Source organism: Mesoplodon mirus, assembly GCF_964341445.2.
Source record: "Mesoplodon mirus genome assembly, chromosome: 4".
Classification (NCBI taxonomy): Eukaryota; Metazoa; Chordata; class Mammalia; order Artiodactyla; family Ziphiidae; genus Mesoplodon; species Mesoplodon mirus.
Window position 1 is genome coordinate 33,943,624 of NC_138979.1, and position 16,932 is coordinate 33,960,555.

At 47.8% G+C, this 16,932-nt stretch overlaps 1 protein-coding gene across 1 annotated transcript; it reads left to right on the forward strand.

Annotated features, from left to right (window-relative positions):
* Positions 1-11,153: 11,153 nt before the first annotated feature.
* On the forward strand, positions 11,154-13,043 carry TLNRD1 (talin rod domain containing 1). The gene has a single exon (XM_082617712.1). The coding sequence runs from the start codon at positions 11,301-11,303 to the stop codon at positions 12,387-12,389; it is 1,089 nt and encodes a 362-aa protein (XP_082473838.1). The 5' UTR covers positions 11,154-11,300; the 3' UTR covers positions 12,390-13,043.
* Positions 13,044-16,932: the final 3,889 nt, after the last annotated feature.

Here is a 16,932-nt window from a genome sequence, read left to right on the forward strand (position 1 = left end):
TTTCCCGGGCCCGCCCTCTGCCGTCGCTTGCGTGGGACACGCCTCCAGCCCCGCCTCCACAGGCTGGAGGCCCCCGTGGTTCCGCCTCCCTGCCCTCGGTAGCCTACCAGGCCCCGCCCCGGCCCATTTCCTCCAGCCCCCACCTGCTGAAGCCCCGCCTCCTCCGCCATCTTGGCCCCGCCCCGCCCCACGGGTTTCTCCGGCTGGTCCGGCTGAGGCTTTCTCCCGGGGCTGGTTCGGACCCGAGTGCTCGCCTTCATTTTCCGCCAGAGGCCGACGTTTTTCTCTTTAACGCGCAGGCCAGGTCCAAAAATTCCCTCAGGGCCTCTAGGAATCCTCAAACAGCGCCTCACGAGGCCTCAGGTTTTCGCCTGTGAAATGAATTAGAGCTGGAACTTCTAGGAGCTGCCTTTGCTCTAAGAAAGCAGGTTTCACGAGGTCACACGTTTCCTCCCAGTCTCCTGCAATTTCCTTTGAAAACAGCCTGTTGAAAAAGAGTGAGTGGCAGGTAGAGCAACTTTCTCAGAAGATCGTGAATAGATCGGGCCCAGGGCTTTGCTGCTCAGCAGAGTTCAATTCGTCTCTCGATATTACTGTCATCTCTTGAACTTGACGAAGCTTTTTTAAAAAATCATTACTTCTCATCTGTAAAACAGCTTCAGTATCTCTTCTGATTTTAACCTAATACTGTCGGCTCTGTTTAATCCTTTTCAAGGTTGAATCACTCTGTTTTTTGATTCTTACTTAAAAAGATTCAGCCCAGAGATGCTTTAAAATTCCACGGATTTTAAATGGCTGATCTGCTGACTTCTTTTAAATTTTTAATTGGATAAATAAGACACGAATCACTTACTGAAACTGTAAAATATTCGACCATTGTACAAAAACATTCTGCTCTATTCCACACCAGCCACAAATCTGTTTCACACCAAACAGTTATCAGTCTGTCGAATACTGTATACATTTTTCTATACATTTACAAACATCAAAGTGTCTCTAGAAATGGTTTTGTTGCATTTATATGTGTGTTTATGGCAACACACTACAAATCGGCATGCGTATTAGCTCTTTAAGGGTTTTCCACTTACCAGTATGACGTGATGAACTTTCTTTATACTGTAGTATAGTATGTTTTGGTATTAATATGCCAATAGTTTATTTCCTTATTACCCTACTGATGGGCATTTACTACCAATTCTTCTGCTATTACCAAAAGAAAAAAAAAAGCCACAGTAAACCTCTTTATTCATGCCTTGTGTTATGGGCTGCATTGTATCCCCCCGAATTTCATATGTTGAAGTCCTAACTCCTCAGGACCTCAGAATGTGACTGTATTTGGAGACAGGATCTTTAAAGAGGTAATTAAGTTAAAATGATGTTGTTAGGGTGGACCCTGATCCAATATGACTGGTGTCCTTGTAAAAGGAGAGGAAATTTGGACACAGTCATGTATAGAGGGGAGACCACGTGAAGACACAGGGAGAAGATGGCCACTTACAAGCCAAGGAGAGAGGTCTCAGAAGAAACCAACCCTGCTGACACCTTGATCTGGGACTTCTACCCTCCAGAACAGTGAGAAAATAAATTTCTTTTGTTTAAGCCACCTGGTCTGTACTTTGTTATGGCAGCCCTAGCAAGCTAATATATCTTGCTTGGATAGGATTATAGGCTACATATAAGAGAAAACTGAATTTGTAAAAAAAGTGGCTTAAACAAGACAAGAGAGTGTTGTTGTTACTGTTTGATTTTTCTTTCACAGAAACAGTTGGCTACTAAGCATCTAGGGCTGGTATTTTGGCTCTTTGGTCATCTGGCACCTAGTCTCTTTCTCATCCTGTTCCATCATACTGGCCTGTGGCTTCCATCCTCAAGATCACAAGTTCCTAAATAGCTACTGGAGCCCTAGCCATCAAGATGACATTCATCCAGAGGAAGGAGGAAGGAAGGAAAGCCAATAGGAGCACACCTTTTAATGGAGTCAGCTTCTTTTAAGCAGCTTACTTGGATGTTCCACACAGCACTTCTGTTTACATCTCATGGGCTGGAACCCAGCCTTCTCAGGGAGGCTGTCTTCTGGCTGTCTACATTGTCACTCCAAATAAAACTGGGATTCTGTTATTAAGGGAAAAGAGGAAGTGGACGTTGAGCAGGTAACTATTAGTTAACAAAGTCTGCCTCACCTTCAAGCTTAGGACCATTGAAGTTTAAAGCTCTCCCACTGTAGGGTGGCTGATATCGTGCATACATCTATATGTAAACACGCTGTGCCATTTCCTACTGACATTGAGCAGAAACAACTCATAAGAAAAAAAGTTTTTTTCTTTTCTTTTCTTTTCTGAAATCATAGGGGAAATGTCATAAGCTTTCTCCCCAGAGCGCATTGCTCCACCCAGTGGCTCAGTGCCCTGTCCTGGTGCAGTCATGCTAAAAAACATGCACAGCTGTGGCCGATCATGTGCTCTGCTGGGAGGGGTCACCCTGGTCATTTTGCCAGCTGCCAAGTTAAGGTGCAAAAGTGCTGGGATTCCTGGTCCATAGTATCCAGTGATACAGAAAAAAAAAAAAAGGCGTTTAGTGTTTTACAGAAATTGTTGGAGTTCTGTAAAACAAAATTCCAGGGCTCCTTTCATCTAAGGAGGAAATCAATTCAGTTTATTATCCAGTGATGTGCAAACATCTGGATTGATTGCATTTTCACCAATTTGAGGTTTGGAACTTGATTCAGTTCAACCCTGCGAGAGTGTATTTTTACTAAGGGTCTACTGTCAATCAAGAACCACATGGGGGCACTGATGGAAAGATTACTATAAGAAGGTCCCTGCACTAAAGAGCCTGCAAGCTAGCAGGGGAGATAAACAATACACAGTAAGTATAATGCAGATTGCAGGAGGTCAAGACCTGAAGGGATAATACGATGATAATAATATCCTTATTCTAAACAAGAGGAAACCCTGGTTTTGGAATGGCATCATTTGTCTGAGGTCACACAGCTTGTGAAGTGGCAGGCAAGAATCCCAGCCCAGGTCTATTGGATGATGAGGTGTATCTCTCTCCCAGCATAGCACCATCTCCATCTGGGTTAATCGTCAAGGCACTCAGGAGAGTTAAACTGGAGGCCAGATGGAAGACCCGTTGAAAAGGAGTCTGGAGGCGGGAATGCTCAGATGGGATGAGATAAGAGTGTGAACCTGATCTGAGGCCCTGTAGTAGGGCAGGAGAGGAGGGGACAGAAGTGAAAGAGATTGTGTGGTCATGGCTTAAATGCGGCCACCATTGCCCCGGGGTTTAATACTAACAGTACCTCTAAGTGGTTCAGTGACTGCAGATGGTAAAATCAAGCCCCCATCTACTCTCCATCTTAGGTGGCTTCAGCTGGGCTCCTCCTGGCTTGTGTCACTTCACAGCACACAAGGATGGCTAGCAATATCTGTAATCAAGCAGGGATGATATTCAAACTATTGAAAAACTGGAATGGCACAGCTTCCAGCTATTCAGGACCGAGTCCTACGACCTGAAGGGTACAGCTCGGTTCTGGAGGCTCTGGGGTGCCAAATATTAACACTTTAAAGACTGAATCATGGGGAATCATGGGAAGAGGTTCCTGAGGTTGGGGCTGAGGCGGAGATAGGGGAAGCCATGACCATTTATGATTCTTTACTTTAGTACTTTTTACCTCGGTGCAAGAAGAGTCACCACGTATCTCCTGAGCTTTATATTTACTCACATGTAGCAACTAACTGATTATCTTTCGACTACAATTACAAATTTCCAGGAGAGTATGTGACTGGCCCAGGCTGGGGTGGGTGTCTGTTCCTGGTCACCATCATTACTTGTGAACAGCAGAGCAGGACTCGTATCATTAAATTTAACACTTAAAACTTGTGTTTGCAAGAGGGAATGGGGGGTGGGGTGGGAGGAATTGGGAGACTGGGATTGACACATATTATATTATTGACACTATGTATAAAATAGACAGCTGATGGGAACATACCTATAGCACAGGGAACTCTAGTAATGCACTGTGGTAACCTAAATGGGAGGGAAATCCAAAAGGGAGGGGATATCCGTATGTGTATGGCTGATTCATTTTCTTGTGCAGTGGAGGCTAACACAACATTGTAAAGCAACCATACTCCAAAAACAAACAAACAAGCAAAAAAACTTGTGTTTGCCAAACACCATGAAGAAAAGTTAAAAGGCAAATGGTAAAGTGGGAAGAAAACTCCAACATGGCAGAGACAAAAATAGCTTACAAATCAGTAAGAAAAAGATGAACTCCTTGATTGAAAAATGGGAAAGGAGATGAATAATATTTTTATTTCTCCAAAATAAATGAACCTATTTATACATAAAAAAAGTGCAGAAGTGATATCGCACGAGATATCAAAGAAATGCAAATTCAAATAAGATATAATTTTTTGCCTATCAGTGGGGCCAGAATAAAAATAAAGATACTGTACATCGTTGGCAAGGCTCAGTAAAAAAGCATTCTCATTCACTTATGGGGATGGGGACTTTCTGCATGAAAATTAGGTGAAATGTATCAAAACTCTAAAAAAAATGCGTAATTCCACTGCCAACAATGATTCTGAGGAAATAGACAATGAAAATAATAGAAATGGCAATAATACAGAGCACTTACTACGTGGCAGGCACTCTTCTGAATGCTGTACGTGTATTTCTTCATTTACATATTGTAACAATCCTTATGTAACACTCTCCATAAGAGGAGAAAACAGGAACCACCCTAAATGTTCAACCATAGTAGGCTGTAAAATGCACATTTACAATGCAAAACAATGCAATCATTAAATATGATGTCATAGATGTATATTTGTTGATATTAAAGATGTTTATTTTATATTATTAAATGACAAAATGTTATAACATGGTATTAAAATGATACAGATATGTATATGTTTGTATGGGAAAATAGCTGCAAACATGTACATCATGGCTGCCTCTGAGCATGGGATTTCAAATCAGTTGTATTTTAAAAGGGGTGGGGGACCCACATAAATGCACCGATGCTCCTATAATACTGATTGATACTGTTCTCTTCACCAACATGTAAGAAAAAAAAGTCTAATTTCAACTGAAATTCTCAGAATAGTACACTTAATTCAAATTGTCTATAATACTGCAATTGCCTTGAAAATTTAGGGAAGGGATTTGAATTCCTCTCCTAAGAGGAAAAGGTAGGAATTTATCTGTGTTATCTGAAACATCACCTATACGTTGCAGCACAGATATATGCAATTACGTTTAGAGAACTCACAATCTCTGTTTCCAAAGAATTAGCTTCCTGGACCCTCCAAAACAAGCTGGTAAGAGAAATGGGGTGAACACACTTGCTATGCAAAGGCCAAGCATTCAATCTTAGAGCTGTGAGCAGTAGATCATGATCACACACAGGCCGCGCCCCTGCTGTGGGTTCATGAATGTCCATGACTCTCTGTCCATTACTGAGTAAGAGCTGCGGGCAACAGGATTTTGGTTCAATGAAAGGATGCCTTCCTTGCAGAGAACTGCAGATGAATTAATTCATTAATTTATTACTTCCACAGACATTTATTGACAACCACGCAATGCACTGGGTGTGGGGAAGAGATGAACAGATCAAGTCCTGTCCTTAAAGAGATGACAGGGTGGTGGGGAGAGAGTTAAGCTGACAGTTACAAATACACTATGCTCACGGCCACACTGAAGCTGGGCACACAGCACAGTAGGCACAAGGGGACAGAAATGCCTGAGTATGTCTAGGGGTCAGGGAGGCTCCATGTAAAGGATTTGGGGAGCCTAGATCTCAGTACTTATTTTTTCTCCCCTACAGAACTCTGGAAAATGGAAAATACATCCAAAGATCATTAACCAGTAGGGAAATGGGGTAGAGAATTTATCTGTGAAAGCAACCTTCACCTCCATGTAGGGCTCCCTGGTAAACTAGATCGCAGAAAGTTCCAGATCTCCCATATCTTCGGACTTGAAGGCTCAGGTGTGCCTGCCATGCTATGACTGGCCCTGCACACAGCCCTCTCTCACACACTCAGCTTCAGGTGAACAGAGAGACAGCACGGAGGGAGGGAGGGTGGAAGGTGGGGGGGTGGGAGGGTGGTATCTGGGAGTGATGGATGAGATCCTGCCCAAGTGCTCTTATTGTATGGAAACAAAATACACAAGAAAGAGGACATGCTGGGTTAGGAGAGTGACCTGTCACACAGTGACCCTGCTCCTTGAATGAACTGTGGTCCAATGTATGTCAGACTGTCATTCATCACCTGTGGGGATGAGTGAATCAGGGAGAAGGAGGGTTAGGGGCAAATTTTTCCAGATATAAATTTCTCTCCTTTAGAAGAGACATTGAAAGGAAGATATTAAGGATGATGCTTGGTCATGTGTAAGAAAGAATGCCTGAGAATGAACTGGCCCACCTAAGCTCACAAAAACAAAACAGAGCGACACTGCTGCAAAGGAAAGATACATTAGGGCAGAGAATGCCCCTTACTGACCACCAGGTGGCACTGTAGACCAGACACAGCTTGGTTGTTAGACTGCTAAAATCTGGAGTGCAGTGTGAAAGTTGGGTATCAAAACCCAATAGGGCTAGATACATACAATGGAAAATTATTCAGTCTTAAAAGGGAAAAAAATTCGGACACATGTGACAGTGTCAGTGAACCACGAAGACATTATTCTAAGTGAAATAAGCCAGACAGAAAAGGACAAATATTATATGATTCCACTTATATAAGTTACTTAGAATAGTCACATTTATAGTGATAGAAAGCAGAATGGTGGCTTCCAGGGGAATGAGGAGTTATTGTTTGGTGGGTACAGAATTTCAGTTTGAGAAGATGAAAGGTTTCTGGAGATGGATGGTGGTGATGATTGCACAACAATGTGAATGCACTTAATACCACGGACCTGTGGCTAGGTTCACAAAAATGGCCAAATGGTAAATTCTATGTTATGAATATTTTAACACACACACACACACACACACACACACACACACAATCAGAGGCTCATACTGTTGCCTTATACCTGCTTAAAGTCCAGGTGGAGGATGCACCTACTGGAATAGGCAAAGAAGGAAGGACAGGATTTTTCCCTAATTTTTCCCTAATCTGGCCTTTGTCATTTCCACCTTTCCTCCCCAAATCCTCAGTCAGCTCTCTATTTGCATCTTCATTCATTTATTTATTAAATGCCTACTACATGTTGGCCCTGAACTGAGCACTGAGAATACATTCTCCAGTGGCCAAGCCATTTTCTGTATAGCTCCCAGCTTCCTCCTGTCTGTCCCATTCACCTTCCACCAGCCAGTCCTTCAGCCCACAACTTTTCACCTTGCTTCTGTCAATTTTCACTTTAATGAAAAATACTTTGCACGGTTCCTTTGGTTCATATCATATTTGAATTTTAAAAGAGGATTAGAAGAAGTACTGGGTGGTGTTTTCTACAGAAAAAGCCCTTACTGCTGTGAGTCTAGGGGTAGATGCTGCCTTCCTCTGTTAATCCAGTTAGATGAAAATATGCTTCAGCAACAAACAACCCTCAAATCTCAGTGGCTTCACAGTGAGTTTACTTTTTGCTCATGTTATATGTTCCACACAGTCAGCAGAGGGTCTGCTCCACTGTCACCTAGGCTTATGGAGGCTCCATCATCTTTCAGCTGCACCACCTAGAACAGTCTCCCGAGCAGCTGCAGCAGGGGAGGAGAGTGGAGAATTACAGATTGGCTTTCCACAGCCTCCGTCCGAGATAACGCACATCACCACCACTTACATTTCATTGCTCAGAACTGATGACATGGTCCTGCCTAATTGCAGCTGGACTATCTGGTGAGCACCACTCTCTCGACTCTAGTTTCTTGACTCTGTGCTCTCACTATACCAATAGTGAAGTTGTGATGCCCTGTTTTCCCTGTTGCTCTCTCTGGACTCTACTCTTCAAAGGAGGTACAGCCCTCACATTACTTATTTTCTAACAGGGCCTGGCACATGGTAGGTGCCCAGTGTTTGTAGAGTGGATGAAAGATGGCAGAAAGTAAAGGTGACCTAGAGGAAGGTGGAGTCAGTATCTGGAAGGATTAGTTTAGGAAGGGATGCCATATCTGAAAAATGAAGCAGGGAGGGTCAAGAAACTAATCCTATCCGATTTTTAAAACTAAACCAAACGTCACTGAACATAGCGAGACATTTTATGTGTCACACGGCTCATTGTTGGGGTACAAGATTTCCAGCAACACCAACCAAAGAAAGTGCCTATGTAGAAGAAAAGGAAAATAGGACTTCAGGGGCACCAAGTGGCTTTGGGAAAAAAATCCCCTGATCCCAGAGCAGTTTCATGAATAAACTAGGCATGGAGGGAAGGGTCTGACTTTCTCATATGTTTGCAGAGCTAAGTCGGACTAGGATGCTATTCCTGGGTTACCATGGAAAGACCTTGACTTATCCAACTGTTTTTCTCTGGTAGAAAAATAAAAGGGATTAATCCTACAGGAATTGCTACTAGTTTAGAAAATCAGCAGTTTTATTGGCCTTGGTTTGCAAAATAAGTGGGTTCATTTAGATTTTAAAAGATATATAAGGACCCTTTAAGTTACTGATATAAGCAGGGTGACTATCCATTTAGGTTTGGATCTGTTGTTACCGGTTAATTTATTAGTAACATGTCTCACAGTCACTCTCAAAACTGTTTCGGGTTGGAGAATAAATTGCAAGGTCATCCTAGTTACAAGTGACATTTGCAACTGGTTGAAAAAAGGTGACACCAGGTCTGAGCAAGGGGCAGAACAAACCTTTCCGTTGGCTGAACACACCCAGCTTGTGCTGGGCTGGGCACCTAGACGTGTTTCAGGACTAAGAGGTGGGGGGACCCCTGGGTGGGGGCAATGGGGGAAGCCTAGATGCTTCAACCACTTCCTGAAGAGTAAGGACTGGGTAAAATGAAAATGAGGTTGGCGGTTGGCTCCCTGCTCATGCATTTGCTCTCTTCTTGACCTTAGGAAGGCACGTAAGGCACCTGAGCATCACTTTCCTTATCTGTAAAATGGGAATAATAATGTTTACCTTCAAAGGCTGTTTCTCTTATTTCACTGTGGCCACTATTATTCCATTATACAGCTGGAGACACAGAAGTTATGAGGGCAAACTGTGCCGGTGAAGGCTCATAAGTCTAAGAGCTACATTTATGAGCCAAGTACTCAGGCGGTCAGTCCACAGTATCTGATTTCGAAAGGAGAAAACGAATACTTGGAGAGATAACTTGCATAAGGTCACACAACTCATAAATGGCTGGGGGAAGACTGACCCCAGGAAGTCTGGTTCAAAGTTCGCGCTCTAACTATACAAGGGCTATTTAGTTAAAGGGCGGAAGCGGGAAGCGTCTAGCCCGGCTCTGCGGGCTCCATCTCCAGGGCTCTTTCCTCATCCCGCACAGCCCCTCCAGAATCCCACCGTGGAAGAGGATCAAACACGACAAAGGGCGGGGGAGAGCTTGGCAAACCGGTCGACGTCCCGCAAAAAGCGATGACCGGACCCCAGCAAACCTCTAGGGGATGGTATCGAGTGTCCTCCTCCCTTCGGTCCAGAACACAGGCCACCTTTTAGACTTGCTCACCGGGCGGGGAGGAGGCGTGGAGCCCCCCGGATGGGCTGAGAGTTTACGTATGGCCAACTGGCGGCTGCGGCCCGGTCTCCCAAGGGTGTGCGCCGAGCCCCCAGCCCGGGCGGGCCTGCCTCCGGTCCGCTCCCCCCGCCTCTCCGCCGGGGACCACCGGCCGGGCGCCGCCGGCGTCCGCGTTGGGCTGGGGCGTCCCCCCGCTGCCACCCAGCTTCCCGGGGGAGGAGCAGCGCATCGCGCAAGCATCCGGGAGCGGCGGAGGGGGCGGGAGGAAGGGCGAGAGGAGGAAGCGGGATTTAAACGAAAGGCGGTGACGCCACACAAAAGATTTCTATAGGCTCCAGGGAGGTTACGGCCGAGGCGGCGGCGGCGACGGTGGCAAGCTGGGGGGCGAGGCGCGGCCGGGAAGAGGAAAAGCCTCCAGCAGCCCCGGCGGGCGAGCGGGCGGTGGCGCACCCACGGCCGCGCTCAGAGGTGAAGCCGCGCGGGGAGAGGAAGCGGGTGTTTTCCCCTCTGCTCTTCGGCCCCCGCCCTTCCTTTCAGTTTCTCCCGGCTCGCTCGGAAGTTGGAGGTTGACAAAAATGGCAGGAGCCGGGGCCCGGGCGAGTTGCCGCAGCGCCGCGGGGACCTTCTGAGTTGGCCGGGCCGCCGGGGAGACGCGCGCGGCGACGTCCGATGCGCAGGGCCCGGGGTCTCGGGAGAGCTCAGCCGCTGCGGGCCCAAGGCGAGGCGGAGGCGACGGGGATGGACTCGCGCCGACAGCCGGCGGCGGGTCGCGGGGCGCGCGGTCCGGGAGGGCGTGCCGCCTCGGCGCCGGGCCGCGCTCTGTGAACCGGCGAGGCGGGAAGGGGCCGCCGCGGCTCCCGGCACGCCCGGGCGCGGCGGGCGGGCGAGAGCGTGAGCGGGGCGGCCGTTGAGCGCAATCAGTGCAGGCTCCCGCCCGACTCTGACTCGGCCGCGCCAGCATCGGCCACACCCTCGGCCCTGCCGCCGCCGCCGGCGCCGCTTCCCGAGAGCGGGAGGCAGGAGATGCCCACGGGGTGGCCGCGCGTCCCAGAGGGCCAGCCCCGGCCGCCGTCGCGGGGAAGTGCCGCCTGGCGGTGTCTGGGCTCCTGAAGTCCACGTGCGCCGCCGAGCCCGAGGTGGCTGACAGCAGAGCCCGCCTGAGACGCCGCCCGCGCTCCTCCCCGAGGAAAGGATTTTGATTTCAAAGGAAGGAAGGAAGGACAACTCCCAGCTTCTCTCTCCCGCCCCCTCCCCCCCTTCCCCCCGCTCGGGCAGTCGGACCGGGCCATGCCCAGGAAGGCGGCGGCGGCGGCGGCAGCCCAGCAGAAGGGACTTTCCTGGCAGTCCGGCGACGAGGAGCGCGGTCTGTGAGTTTGCTCTGTCCCGGTTCATGGTTCCTGCAAGCCCTCCAAGAGGCCGAACGCTGCGCCCCCTCCCCGCGCCCCGAAGAGCCTCCTGCGTTCTCTGGCCCCCGGGCCCGCTCCGCGCCGCCCGGGCTCCGGCCGCCGCAGCCCAGTGCCCTCTGCCCGCGGCGGTGGATGGCATGATGGTGCGGGGAAGGCACCGCGGCCTTGGCCAGCTGAGTCGCGACGGCCGCGGGGGCGGCGGCATCGGCAGCGGCGGTGGTAGCGGGCTCCCCAGCGGCATGCCAGTGCCCCCCGGGCGCGATGGCTAGCGGCAGCGCTGGGAAGCCCACTGGCGAGGCGGCTTCTCCGGCTCCAGCGAGCGCCGTCGGTGGGGCTTGCTCGCAGCCCCGAAAGAGGCTGGTGTCTGTCTGCGACCACTGCAAGGGCAAGATGCAGCTGGTGGCCGACCTGCTGCTGCTGTCGAGCGAGGCGAGGCCCGTGCTCTTCGAGGGCCCCGCCTCCGCTTGTGCCGGCGCCGAGTCCTTCGAGCAGTGCCGGGACACCATCATCGCGCGCACCAAGGGGCTCTCCATCCTCACCCACGACGTGCAGAGCCAGCTCAACATGGGCCGCTTCGGGGAAGCGGGGGACAGCCTGGTGGAGCTGGGCGACCTGGTGGTGTCCTTGACCGAGTGCTCCGCCCACGCGGCCTATCTGGCGGCTGTGGCCACGCCGGGCGCGCAGCCCGCGCAGCCGGGCCTGGTGGACCGCTACCGCGTGACACGCTGCCGCCACGAGGTGGAGCAGGGCTGCGCAGTGCTGCGCGCCACCCCGCTGGCCGACCTGACCCCGCAGCTGCTGCTGGAGGTGTCGCAGGGCCTGTCGCGCAACCTCAAGTTCCTGACGGACGCGTGCGCCCTGGCCAGCGACAAGTCCCGGGACCGCTTTTCGCGCGAGCAGTTCAAGCTGGGCGTCAAGTGCATGAGCACAAGCGCGTCGGCGCTGCTGGCCTGCGTGCGCGAGGTGAAGGCGGCGCCCAGCGAGCTGGCGCGGAGCCGCTGCGCGCTCTTCAGCGGGCCGTTGGTGCAGGCGGTTAGCGCACTGGTGGGCTTCGCCACCGAGCCGCAGTTCCTGGGTCGCGCGGCGGCCGTGAGCGCCGAGGGCAAGGCGGTGCAGACCGCCATCCTCGGCGGCGCCATGAGTGTGGTGTCGGCCTGCGTGCTCCTGACCCAGTGCCTCAGGGATCTGGCGCAGCACCCCGATGGGGGCGCCAAGATGTCGGACCACAGGGAGAGGCTGAGGAACTCGGCCTGCGCCGTGTCTGAAGGCTGCACCCTGCTATCTCAGGCTTTAAGGGAGAGGTCTTCGCCCAGGACTTTACCGCCAGTGAATTCCAATTCTGTGAATTAGCACCCTCCCACCCTCATCCCATTCTTCCACCCCCCCAGGCTAAAGGAAGATACTTATTCTCTGCCCCTCTCCATTTATACCAAAGAAATCAAAAGTGAACTCCCCCACCCCATGTTAAATGCTCAAGAGGAATCTTCCAGAAGGCAGGGCCATGCAGACCATTTACACACGCACTCGCACTCGGAGGGCCCCCGGTGCCCAGCAGCCCACACCAGGAGATGGAAGATGTGTCACCTGCTGGTTGCAGTATTACCCCTGCCCCCTACCGCGGCTCCTCTAACGGAATTCCTCCACTAAATTTTATTATTAATTGGGCAGGAAGGAGGTCATGGGTTCATTTCTTTTTTGGTCTTTTTTTTTCCCCCCTAATTAAGAGAAAGGTTACCTCAGTTTTCTCTCCGTAGACATGGATGTAGCTACCTTTTTTGTATGTTGTTATTTTTTTAAGCCGTCGTGATGGGTTAGGCGTATACTTGGTGTGGAAAGAGTATGACTTTGCCATGTGTTTGCAAATGGGGGGAAAAGCTACTGTGAGTGTGTGTTTTATTTTTTAATTTACACTATAGAATGATTCCCCCCCCCAATGTCAAGTTTTTACCTTGCATGTACTGGAGTATTTATTTCATCTATTAATAAAATGTTATGTTTCTCAGATGGCTTTTTGCAAGTATTGTTGATTTTCAATCATTGTAATGTTGCAGGCTGCATATCATCATCTATGGAAAGGCGCCCTGGAAAGTTTGCTTGGGAGCAATGAGGTGGGTTCCCAATCTTCAGCCTTTTCTGCTTTTTCGTCAAGAGTTAACTTCTTTGAGCAGCCTAGAATTCAAGAAGAGAGAACTGTGTGTAACACTGTCCTTGTAGAGGCAGGGGACACATTTATGGTTGGATTACGTATAGTGCTAAGAGTGGGTTTTTTTTTTCCTGTTTCTCCTGGAAAGTAGTTTTGCTTCCTTTGTCTCCTCTGATTTTTCTGTCCTAATGAACAGGGTTCAGACTGACTGCAGTATGATTTGTGTTCCGCCTGTCTTTTTCAGGGTAAGCCTCTTCCTAATCCTGTGTGGAATGCCAGCCTTCCCAGGTCAGAGAATCTGTGTATGGACCTGCAAAAGTACTGTACATCAAGCGAGAGTATGTAGACAGGTCTGTTCAGACAAGATCCAGTTGCTCATGATTTTAGAAAAAAACAACACAAAAGCGTGGAGTGTTCTAGACTGTTTTAATAGAGGGAGAGGTATTCTGGAAAGTGTGAGAAGAATTTGCTAGACCCACAGCATGATTGCAGGCAAAGGCTTATTTTTGTGACCTTGATCTGATATGCCCCGGTTGATTGTATGTTGGAAGGATGCTTTGTTCAATGAAATCTGGAGTTATTTTAAGGTAGTTGGTCCCTTCTGCAGACAATTTTAAGAAAAAAATCTTTGGGGGGAGGGGCTGTATGGTTTTGCTGACCCTAGCTGAGTTTTGAACATTTTCCCACTGAAAAAACGGCAAATGTATTGGCCGTGCTTATCCTGAGAGAGCCACATGGATAAAACTCATACATGCTTTAAATTTGCTCCGTTTACATTTTTCTTGGGATTTGTTGTGCCTAAGCCTTTGCAGTTCGCACAGATCTGAAAAGAAAGGTTTTTCAACTGATATGTCAGAGAGGAAAGTTGTAGTGACTGTTTTTACTTGAATGGCTGTGTTTATTACATGAAGGTCATGTTCAGCCTATAGAACCTCTTAAACCTGTGTTGAGTTTACTACAACTGTTGAGCTCTGAAGTTTGAAAAAGTCTTCCAAGTGGTCGAGTGTATACATTCTTAAAAACGGTCAAGGGAGCAGTTGTTGTCCTGGTAGATTTAAATTTCTGAAGTCTTTAAAAGATGAAAATGATCTTGCATGTTTATTCCTCTCCCCCTGCCCTTCTTTAAGTCTGGATCAGTCAGGTTCAGGAAGTATTTGAGGGAAGGAAACCTGCCTAACGTGTGTGCCAATGACAATCCTGCTTGCATATAAGAATTTTTACTTATTTTTATCCATTGAATTTACATAAGTAATGCTGAAGTTTATAATTGTATGGTTCCTTTAGCCTCTGCAGATCACAAAGAGTCAACTGAAAGGAACAAAGTAAAATACAATCAGAGCCAGAAATCTGCAAATTTGGTATCTGATTAGGAAAAAAAGAATTGCCAATTGTTTCTTGGACTCATTCCTTGCAGAAGCAATTTTCGGGACAGTGCAAGCCAAAAAAATCACTTTTCCTATCTACTTGGATGCAGTTAACTAGCTAGTCACCAAATTAATTTTGAAACTTCTCTTCCTCTTAGCTAAGTGGTAGTTGCTTTTAACATTTCTATATATTAAAGGTTTTTTGACTTGTAGTCAAAATCTCTGTCCTCTGAAGTTAAAAGTTTCAGTGATGTGTTGACCTCTTTTTTCCTCCTTCTGTCTCTAAGATAAAGCTTAGGATTTTTCATCCAGCAGGTGGCTTGACGTGAATTCTGCTAGTGTGTTTTCAGCAGGCTTCAGGAAAGCAGAGTGAGGAACGCACAGTGTTTCTGTGTGTATCACTCACTTAGCTGGGCACAGCTCTTTGACATTTTAACTTTTCTCCCAGTGTACCAGGTGGCTAAACTTGTTTTTGAAATAGCCCTGATTTTGTAAAAGGAACATCTCAGACCTATTTCATTGGGTTTAATAAGGGCAGCAGAGATACTGTTTCCAGGAATAAAATCAGAGTGGCCTGATTTTTTTTTGTTGTTGTTGTTAAATTAAACCACACGGGTTAATTTAAGACATCTATCCTTGGGCTCTTCTGACTTCCGAGGGCAAGTTTTCTTACACGGGCTTAATGGGCACCATCCTGACCAGGGATGTTGAAAAGCTTCCTCTGAATGGTCATGAGAGAAGGAAATCATGACTGTGTGTTCTTGGAACAAAAGCCATTATTTATGACAGTCCACCAAAGTCAATGGGACAAAAGGCTTTCAAACACAAGGCTTAGCTAGAAAAAGCACAGCTCTGTCTTGGCTGTTTAAGCTTGGCCTTTTTCTGTTATTCATTCTGGGTTGATTTTAGGAAATGCAAAAATCATATGTGTGTGTGTGTGTGTGTGTCTGTATGTTTCTCCCCCATCCTCATCTCCACCCCAGTTTTTTTTGTTTGTTTTTTAAATTTCGGGTCATGTTTCTCAAAAAATATCTAAAGAGTTTATAATTCTGGAAGCATCACTTACACTTGATTGGTTATTTTACAAATACTTTTTTTTTTTTAAGCTGGCATAGGGATCTAAAATATTTGACAGTTTGAAACGGCTAATTTTAACAGAAACACCTGTTTTTTTCGGAATGAATGTGACTATGGTAACATGCCAGTCGGGCAGAGGATTTGAAAAACGCCTGCCAAAGCCCCTTCTGAGCTTTGCTTGGTAAACAGGAGTTAGAGAAGAAATCTCTGAAGCCTTAGTAGTACTTTAACCTGTGGGGCAGTGCACTGGCTCCTTGGTGCCTAGGTTTCCGACTCCTGGAAGAGCCATGAAGGAGGCCATCTCTGGGTTTCCAGTGTGGACACAGATATTTGTGTTCCCTCCAGGCAAATTCTTGTCTTGAAAAAAAAATACGTTTTTCTGCATGAGTATGCGTGAAGTGAATTGGCTTATTTTACTGAAGTAGGGTTTTTCTTTAGGGTCGTTTGGATAGGTGAGTTGTCTGGTCCCACCTCAGTGGCAGAGGCTCAAAGATTGAACCGTTGCGATAATATAGGGGAAAATTGTGTTACTTGTATCTATGATTGGAATTGATTTAATTGAACTGTAAAGCCCCTTCAGGTCATGGGCTGTCCTGCCTTTCATATGTGTAGTTTTTTTAAATGAATGTGTGTACAAGATGCCTGCAGCAAGTGTACTAAGTAAGTAGTAAAATTGTTTCTGGAAGTGAAAGTTATAATGGGCATTCATTCAGCAACTATTGATTGGGTGCCAGCCACTGTACCAGGCCCTGGGGTCCAGATGTGAGGGGGTCATGGTTCCTCCCCTTGCAGAGACTCGGTGCTGCTCCAGACTTGGTCAGTGGACTGGTAGTAGCATCCACAGCATAATCCTGGACCCTACCTCAGGCCTGTTTCTATCAGAAACACAGGGTGTGGAGCAATCTGAGTGTCATCCAGCCCTCCCAGGTGATTCTGCTGCAGACCCAGTCTGCAGAACCACTGGCCTGCAGGGCCTGCTGGTTTCTTTGTACTCCCCACTGCCTCTGTAAGACCAGAGTGCTTCTGTGTCAAGAGGCAGCGGCATTTCTGCAAGTTGCTTGTTTGCTCAGGTGGTTTTTTTCTCCTGGATATTTTGAGCCCTTTTCTTCAGTTAGAAAAGATAATTTAGTCTCTCCTGCCAATTTGGAATTAGCAGGTTTTTCGTGTGTGTGTGTGTGTGTGTGTGTGTGTGTGTGTGTGTGTTTATAAGTACAGTGTCCTTAACCTCCTTTTTGAGATGAACTGAAGTCATATAATAGTAAACTGGCAACTTAGCTTCCTATGTTTTTGCAATACTGTTGACTCTTGT